The sequence below is a fragment of the Aythya marila genome (genome assembly GCF_965140915.1).
Source record: "Aythya marila genome assembly, chromosome: 1".
NCBI classification, from domain to species: Eukaryota; Metazoa; Chordata; class Aves; order Anseriformes; family Anatidae; genus Aythya; species Aythya marila.
The window spans coordinates 26683034-26692910 of record NC_139042.1 but is presented as its reverse complement, the minus strand read 5'-3'; the positions used below and the strand labels follow the sequence as shown (position 1 = coordinate 26692910).

At 36.3% G+C, this 9877-nt stretch overlaps 1 protein-coding gene across 1 annotated transcript in view; it reads right to left on the bottom strand.

Annotated features, from left to right (window-relative positions):
• The window catches only part of LOC309886745 (complement C4-A-like), a 45346-nt gene that overhangs the window by 29231 nt on the left and 6238 nt on the right, over window positions 1–9877 (bottom strand). The window contains exons 7-12 of the mRNA XM_082777915.1: window positions 8953–9040; window positions 5318–5423; window positions 5015–5138; window positions 2979–3094; window positions 2134–2301; window positions 1202–1399 (exon numbers count right to left, since the gene is read on the bottom strand). Of these exons, the coding sequence (XP_082634041.1) occupies window positions 1202–1399; window positions 2134–2301; window positions 2979–3094; window positions 5015–5138; window positions 5318–5423; window positions 8953–9040 (800 nt within the window). The remainder of the gene's footprint in view (window positions 1–1201; window positions 1400–2133; window positions 2302–2978; window positions 3095–5014; window positions 5139–5317; window positions 5424–8952; window positions 9041–9877) is intronic.

The following is a 9877-nucleotide window of genomic DNA, read 5'->3' as shown; positions in this document are numbered from 1 at the left end:
AACGTATCCATGAATACATTTGTCTCCTTCAGAACATTAAATAACTTTGCATGCCTGGTCCTGGCTGAGCACAATTGTATCCTGGCTTTTGCATTTACAGAACTATCTTTGGGTCCAATTTCAGGATTCTATCTAAGACCCTAACAGCCAAAGCCTTCCATGGCCCTTCATGACATATTCTGTTGGAGATGACAGTGACTTGCCTGTTAACTGATATCAGATGGAAGTAATATGGATCCTCGGCAATTTAAGAATCATGTATTATTCATGAAATAAGCAGTAATTAACTACAACAGGCATTTTCTGAGATATTCAAGATCCTTTAGAATATGACTAGGTTTTCTATTTGTGGGGAGAGAATCATATAGCTATACATATGATTTGCTCACAACAAGGTAGGCAATTTTGTAATAGCTGAAGAAAAGGTATTTATAAGAATCATATCAATAAAAATAATATTTAATACTGACTTTTAAAAAGAAAGAATTCAGATTGGAAGGAGTGGGAGGCTGTCAACTTGGTATTTTTAATAAATGTGTATACCCACATAATTATGTAAACATTATGCATATTGGCCTAGTTGCTCTAGACTATTAGAAACTACAGAACAAAATTCATGGTCATGTCTCCTTCTCCAGAAAAAAAAAATAAAAAATATTATGAATCCAAAAATATATGTAAATATGTATCACAAAGGGACTGGTGGCAGTCTCTGGTCTAACTGTCTGCTCAAAAATTGGTCAGTGTAAGTAGATCAGATATGTTTTTTTTTTTCTAAGTGAGTGTTGAATGCTTCAGAGGGTGGCAATTCCCTAAAATCTCTGTGGAAATTATTTCAGTATTATATTCATCATTAGTGAAAAGACTTTTCCAAAATGAGTCTTTCAAGCTGTAGTATTGCCCCCGGCTCAACGTAGTGCCTGTCCATATTGGATGGCATGGCCATATTGCATTGTACATCCTAGGAAAGTGTGTCTATGTTATGTCTTTAATTTCTCTTCAAGTAATTTTAGGTTATTAGTAACTCTCTCTTAGCCTCTTCTTTCCCACACCTAAGAAGCCCAGTTGGCTCAACCTCTCGGTAAGTATCATCTTGGCTTCATTGGACCCCCTCTGGCTTCCCATATATTAGTAAATAAACAGATATTCTGGAGAATATAATTTCCAAAATAAATTATTTATATGCCGCTATTCCATTTACCATATAATAGAAATAGTCAATCTTTCCACTGCCAGACTGATGAATGTCATTCAAAGTAACACGTAAGGTATCTCCAGGTGCCAGGACAGTATGTGGGATGCTGATGCTGAGGTAGTTGTGGTTAGCAGACTGGTATCTTTCAGCTCTGATACTGGCTTCTGGTGATTCTAATTTTTCTTTTCCTTCTTCAGCCTTTACCTGTCAGAGGAAAAAAGGACAAAGTGTCCGTTAAGAGACAATAATGTCAGTCTTAATTCATATCTTGCTGGGTTATTTAGAAAATGCTGGGAAATGAAATGAGGCTTTACTAAGATTCATTAGCAGAACCTGGCATCTGTAAAAACACATGATTTTCACTACTTATTACCTGATGCTATTTGGTCTTTTGCCATATTTCTGCTTGATAGTTTTCAGGTCTGTCTTCTTCTGAATCAGAATCTATGGTTTAAGATCACAGAGTGGTACTTCAACAGCTTTTTTTCTCTTTCTATATTGTGCACATAATTGAACCCTCTGATATAGTCCAAATGTAGACTAGAGTCTGTATTGGACATGAACTTTTCCTACAGCCTCTTCTCATCATTTGGTGTTACTTCTCATGGTGTTGTTTACAGTTCCATTCCCTTCCCCCATGCCAAGAAAATGCACATCTGAACCACACAAAGTTGTGCCATGACCCATACACATATTCCCAAAGGTCTGATGTACAAGAATGTCATTAACTTCAGTGAGGCATCCCTCAGGGCTCTGATCTATGTAATATCTTATACAACCTTGACAAAGTTATGCAAAGCTATGGTGTAAGAAATCATGTTCCCTTCTCTGTGCTAACAATGAAAACTGAACATCTTCACAAGTCACAAGTTTGCAACAGTCTTATGAGCTCTTCTCAACAGTATGTTTTTAAACCTGAATGTTTGGGTTTTCTTTACCATTATTTGAAGTGTTTGGGCATCTGCAGGGATGTCGAATGTAAAGTGGACTAGGCCCTCTTTATTAGAAGGTGCAGTCTTCTTCATGGAGGACTTTCCAGGTGAGGTGACAGTAGCAGTGACAGACAGAGAGGCAGCAGGAGAGCCATCAACCAAAGTGACAGAGGCCTATATAAAAAAAAAAAAAAAAAAAAAAAAAAGTCTTTTTCCATTATTTGAAGGAAGGGTAGTGAAGGGTAGTGAAGGGTAGTGATTGACTAAGTCTGGACTCCTTCTAAGATAAAAATCAATGAACACAGATTAACAGCTGCTCCATATTTTCATGTAGCATCTGTTACAGATCTCATCAGATCCCAGAGATAGTTTACTTTAACTACTTTTAGATAAATTGCTAGCCTTAATTACTTATAGAAAATGTTGTAGGAAAACTTGAAGGTGTGAAGTTAAAAAAGGAAAAAAAAAGAAAAAAGTTAAATGCACTTTAAAAAAAAGTAAACACCCTGTATTTCATTTTTCAGAACTTTAATTTGATATAGGATTGATCTAATGAAATGTGATTCTTTTAACATTTCCATAATGAAAGAGGAAGAGACTGTTACATGTTTTATAAACCATTGCAGTGCAATAGTGCACAGATGACTTCCAGAACAGAAACACCGAAGTTTCTGGCTTTGATTTCCCTGTTTAAGCTGAAGACAAACCAGAAACACCAACAGTAGCTCCTTGTTGGTCCTGTTCCTGAAGGTTTCTCCTACAGAACTCCCAGTGGATCAGATAAGGATTTTATAAACATAACAGATATAAATCCCTTGCTATGGAAGAACAGATAGCTAAATACTACATACCACAACAGAGAAGGGGGCTCCAGGCACAAAGTACTTTTTGGTGTTAGACAGATCAACCACATAAGGAGATTTCACAAACTTCACATTGCTGAGTTCCTCTTCCCTCATCTCACCACCTGTTAATACCAAACAGTATATGTTGCTGTGAGAGCGGTAACTATTTACTTGCTTATTATGGTTTTCCATTTTTATGATTCATCCCATTTTAAGCAGTGCATATAAAGCAAATTAAAATATGAACTCTCCCCAAAGATCTTCAGTCCTGAGAAGACGAAGAGATGGATACGGACCAACCAGGGCAGGGTCAGTGCAAGGGCAGCTCCAAGTGTCTGCTGCTCCAGCAGGATGGCACTGGCAGCTGCCTGCTCTCCACAGCTTGGAAATGGAGAGCTGCAAAGGGCTGTTTTCCTCACAGCACAAAAATTCACCTCTAACACATCAGTTGGTACAAGGCGTTTGCAGACACAGAATGCACAAATACAACTGTTTGTGCTGAGGCTGTGGTCCTGCCTCTCTGACCAGCTTGGGCTTTGTTACTGGGAGAAGGTTGTGTAAAATCTCATGAAAAAGTCATTCAGAATCAGTAGGGGGACTTAAATCTCTAATTTTCTGAAAGTTTTTATTTATTTATCTATTTATTTATTTCAGTTTTGGCTACTGGTAATGGCATCTGCTTCTCATCTAAGATGCTAATTTCTAGTTAAAGCACTTCCTCCAGCTACTTCTAAAAACATGACTTGCTTTAAACTAAAAAAAAAAAAAAAAAAAAAAAAAAAAAGCTTACATTCAAAGTCCTTATTTTTTACTTTTAACACTCTGAGCTTCAAAGGCGCCAGTAGAGTCTGCTGGCCTTGCCCTGTCATGCATATAAGTAACATTAAAGCCAGCAAGTCTGCAAGTGTGGAGGCAACCTGTGTGTGGAGAGGAGAGGAAGTGTTCACAGAGTTGTAGAGACTGTGTTGCATGATGAGATACATCATGCTGGTGTGGTAATGGGATGGAAAGTCTCTTGCAATAGGTGCTGTAGGAATAGTACATACAGGTGCCTACAGTAAATATACTATAAACTTGCACGGCTGGAATGCATTTGACTTAATTTTAAGATTCTAAGGAATTCTAATAAATATTCAGTATTTTTAGGATATTTTTTAGGATTCTAGTAATTCTAAGCTGAGTAACTAGACTACTTTTACAGTCAGCGGGAACCAACACCCCTAGAGTACTGTTTATCCCATCCATCCTGCCTACTGAATATACAAGTGTCTCAGTATCTAGCTCTGACGAGATATTTTACTCCAGACTACTAAAATAAAACAGACCAATCCCATCTTAAACAACAATAGGACAAATATTGTCTAAGTTTGAAGGGTCAGCTCCATCGCTCTACAGCTACCTCATGGGAGGCTACAATGAGGTGGGGATGGGGTTCTTCAGTTTTAGGTCTGATTTAAGTGGCTCCCAGAAGAGGGAGCTAGGGTTTGCTGCCAGTTCTTGGCCAGCTGGTATGCTGGGAACATGATCTCCTAGGCATCACATTTTCAATAGGAATCTAGGGGGACTGTTGAAATGATCAACTAATAATCTAACAGCAGAATGTTTCTGTAGATGGCTTACTGCAGCACTAGGTGTGGAAAGATGGCAATAAGATACAGTCTGATAAAACTGTGGGAAGGCATAAGGAGTCATAAGGGTTAGATCCTTCTCTACATCACACTGTGGCTGTGGTATATGTCTCACCTTTACACCAATAGCTCAACAAGCTGAGGAGCAAAGCAAGTTAAGGCACAGAGCCCAGCTAGTAACTTTGTAGGTAAGGAGTAGGCCTGGCTGAAGCAAGTGCTCAAACAAGGTCTCAAGGGAAGCAATTTAGTTGCTTCCAAAGAGTTGACTGATGCTGCTTCAGATAGTCTAGAATATCTTAGATATCCTCACAGGGCTGCTTAACATGGGCCAAGATCTCCCACGTGAAGGATCATCCCAGAAGAAGATCAACATAAATATTACAGACTGCATCAGCTAAGGCATTGTATACTCACTTGCAGTTTCTACAGCAGTAACAGCAACGTATAAATGAAACCCTTCTAGAGTAGAAATACTCCTACTTAGTTTTTCTTCCAAACGTGATGTATTTAAAGTAACTCTTCCTTTTCCATTTTGAATCTAAAACAGAAGTGGAAAAAAAAAAAAGTGACAGCCCTTGCTGGTTTGTTGCGATTAGCACAAATTTGTTGCTCATAGCATGACTGTGGTAGTACATGGATCTATCTTTTGATGATTTCTTACAGTATTCAGCTCACCTGGGGTAAATATGAATAATTCCACTGAACTCCAGTACTTACTGATAGCTGTTGTTCCAGGCCTGGAAGAAAGACTTTATTCTCAGTTCCATCTATTATTCCAAATCGCACGTATGCAGCTCCTTGAATCCCTTTTCCATAAGAGTGCCTTTGGAAGGAAGAAAAGAAGGGAGATTAATCAGTAAATTTATAAAAGTGAGGTGAGCATAAATCAGACTATTCATTTTATGCTGCAATAAAATAGGGATATTTGTGGGTATTCTGACTGTAACTAATAGCTTGTAAATGAAAAATAGTCCCACCCACTGATAAGGAAGACTTTTGTAAGATATCCATGTACAAAGCACTGATTTCACATCCTGACAAATATATGGAGTAAACTGCATTGACAGAATCACATCTGGAGACATCATCTGACAAAATAAATACATGTACTGCAGTAATTTAAACATTTTATTTTATTTTGTTTTATTTTACAAATTAAGGAAAACTTTAGTTGGGGAGATACGTGAGGTCTCTTGAAATTCATCCCCTTCACAGACAGCAAGGGAGGCATCTATTTAATTTGGAAGAACAGCTAATTCCTTTGTATTAGATAACTCATGAGCGGAGCAATTGTATCAGGGACCAATGTGAAGTGTTTGTACCTCTGAAGACTTCCAGAGTCAGAGCTCACCTGCTGAAGTTTTCATATCTGCACTAGGCAAAGTAGACACCGGCCACCCTGTGCATCTCCTATACATTTAGGCAATGTAGCACAGAGACCCCTTCTAAGTGAACTATTTGCCAGATACACATCTGGTCAGAACACCATTGAGCTCTCCCTACTGGGAGAGTTCAATGGATGGAGAGATAGAACAGGGCACATTGTTGGACCTGGCAGGCTCCTTTCTCAAGGAAACCCTGGCAGATGGCATCCTCCTGTAGCACAGCTTGTACTGTGCCTGTACTCATGCCATAGAAACAGAACGGTTTGTGTGAGGGACCTGTAACTGTCATCTAGTCCAACCTCCAGTGTTGTTGTCACTTGCTTGTGGAAATCCTGTTTCTTTTCAGTTCTATAATGGATTTTTTTTTTTTAAATGGTGATTCTTTTGAACTGGCTTGATCAGCAGCACTGATCTATACCAGTGCTAAAATTCAAAAGTGAGGTTTCTCAGTGGACTATGAGGCAATTGTTATGAAAACTGCTTAAAATGAAAGAACTGAGAGAAACAACGATCAATATGAGAAACAACAATTAATATATCAAATAACTGTTCATTACACGCATGGCCAATTCAGAGAAGTAAGTTCAGTTATCAGGAATTCTATCTGTTGATTGTGATGAAAGTCAAGCAAGCCTGTTTAACCCCGCTAGGACCTTTTCCAATTAAAACAAATAAACAAACAAAAAAAACCAACATCATATTCAACATCATTTTTCCTCTTAAAAATGATAGTAATGTGGATTGAAGCATATATGAAGGAATTGTTCCATCTGTAAACTCAAAATTGAGTGCTGCAAAGGCATAAAGTGAAAAGATTATAAAGGATCAAAATATTAAAGCCAGTTATCACTGATATTATCAGGTAATTATGATTAAAGTTAATAGAGTTATCTGGGGAGTGCTCCATGGCTAAGGCTAGGCCTGTGACAAGCACTAGCCAAAGGGCTAGTATTCAAGCTCCATGTCTTGGGAACCTTTCCTGGGACAGTTCCACTAACTGCACACGTGCTTCAAAGGTGTCATGTTCAAGTACAACCAAAGCCTCCTGAGAGTAATTCCTCATGTAAGGGGAACACCTAATAAATAATAACTCAGAATATATGTTATAATAATTATAACTCAGATTATTATAATAATAATAACTCAGATAATTTTTAACAATAATTTTTTCGCTGTTCTCAAGGTGGAGGGTTTTCTGAAGTCAAATGCAAGATGAAACAGACATGGTGTCAGGAGTGATGATATTTAAACCATGTAACACTCCCATAGTTTAACGTTAATATTTAATGCCTATCTAATTAAAGCTTTAAGCACAGTTATTTGAAAGGTCAGTTGCTGTCAGTGCTTGACAAAGTCACAAAGTTTAGCTGTATAGATGAGGCTTTTTTACTGTAATCTGCATACTATATTAACAATTTTAATACCTGGCTCTTTCCTCCCTTCTGTATTGACTATCTCCTCCTTACCAATCCCATCGAATACTGAGATGATGCAAATTACTGCCCAACAGTGACTAATCAGGAACATATTCTTATACTATTCAGTTATATGTATGTTTGCAAAAAAACACTACTCCAGGGGGCTTTGACTAATAAGCTTAATTAAATACTTTGATATAATGAAAAAAAATTGTTCTGTATTAGTAAATTACCAGAACTTAAACTCACTGTCATAACATATCCTAACATTAATTGTGAGGATATAAGAGTAGTATAAACAGTTATTATTGTATTTTTTTTTGTATTATGCAAAAATTATGCAGTTATTTTTGTATTATGCAACAAAAAATTGCACACCATTAATAATCAAAATATTAAAAGTAAATAGATACAGTAATTTTTTTTTTTTTTTTTTTTTAAATGGCTCAAAAATAAGTAATGAGTATTTAATACATTTTATACTGTTCACTTTCCTGTATCTTGGGTACTATTTATGTGCATAAAACTTACCCAATCTTTAACACTAGCAACAATTTAACAATATAAACTACAATAACTTGTTGTGATCCCTTTTTTATTTTATCTTTAAAGAATGTTAAGGAACATGGTTAATCTGAAAAAAACAGGACGTGCTGACATTTTTAAGAAGGTGTTTTTAGTGAAGGCCTGGCGTTACTAGCTGATAGTGTGTGTTCAACTCTCTTCTCACACATCAAAATTGTCCTAAAATATGTCTGAGCTTTTGTCTAAATAGGGAGAAATAAGCAGGATAATTATTTCATTGTTACTAAGATAATGCAGAGTACCTTATTTCAGGATATATATTGCAAGATATATATACATATCCTCAAAACCAAAGAAAATAAAAAGGTGAACAGAAGCAGTAAAATGGTCCTTGTTTCTTTGAAACTGAAAAGATTCCTCCCAATTATGAAAGAAGACCAGCTGTCTGTGCTCCTCTCACACAATTTATTCCTCTTCCAAAATAAAAAACACCTGTACCAGGTCCTAACTTAATCACCACAGAGACAGCAAGACATTAATTCAAAATTCTCAAATTTTTTCTTCCAAACTTCACTGGGCTTTGTGGAGATTTCATACCCCCAAATTTTCACATCCAAACTTTAATCCATCTCTGTTTGAATTGCATTAAATAGCAACATCTGAGGCTTTAGATTGTTTCTAAATGTTTAAATCAAAAAGTATAAAGGAAAACAGACTATCAGTTTGTCTGTAATCTTTTATAGCAACACAGAGGAGAATCCTAAACCACCATCCTATTTCTAAAAGTATAAAGCATTCAGAAAATCTTTTTCCATTTTAGGTCACCACCACCTGGACTCATGTAGTGTTTTACACTGATGCCTCAAATGTCAGTGGAGAGGAAACAGAGATTATGCAAGACTAAAATCAGATTCAAGGAAAGCCTGAACATGGTTAACTGTTAATGATGAGGAGAGGAGGAAGCAGTGAAGTTCATTACCTACTTATTTGCATCTTAAAATAACATTTATTTAAACACACTTACTTTGCCTCAATATCAAATATAAAGTTCTCATTCCAGATGGAGTAGTATGGCTGGAGTGGGATGAGCTTGACTTCAAAAGATGGAAGCTCTACATGAAAAAAAAAAAAAAAAAGAAAAAAAGAAAAAAAGAAGAAAGAAAGAAAAAAAAGACAACAAAATGTCACGGCATGTGTATTTAAACATATCATAAACTCCTGGCATGTTACAACACCCCCTGAGAGGATGGAACTGCCTTTTAGTTTGGATCAGCATTCTGAAAAAAATCTCCTGATCACTTTCCCTTACTCTTATTTGCTTCACCTAATGAAGCAGTCTTGAAGCACAAAATATGGATTTATCCCATGACGGTAATCCAGAAAATCCTAATTTTCTGATTTTATTATCTGATCCTCAATATAGGCATTTACAGGTGATGCAGTAGGATCCACTGCTCTGTTACTAGTTACCCACTAGCTAAAAAAACACATAGATTTGTTAAAATGACATTTTCATAAAGTCCAGGGGTTTGTTTCTCTTTGTTTGTTTTAAAGGAACAAAACATACTCAAATTTTCAAGAAAGCATAATTTCAGCACACGTATCAAGTCATTTATTCCTTCAAATTTTTGTATTTCTACGTTTTTATTCTTTTACACTATGTACATGTATTTCCTTACAGAAAGATTTTCTGAATGCGGGGACAACTCAAATCATCTTCTAAACTGCATTTCACTGTGAGAAAATGGCTAGATCTTTAATTTTTTTTTTTCCATTCTAGTCTTTAATGAAGTTCTTAACCAGCATTTGAATGGTTTTAATAGCTCATCTCTGAACAAGGATGATTTGTGACAAATGTTGCTGAGTTTGTATAAAAATGAAATGTGTTTTTGTTGTTGTTGATTGCTTGTTATTCCAAATGTAAGACACACAAAAATTCTCCTTCCATA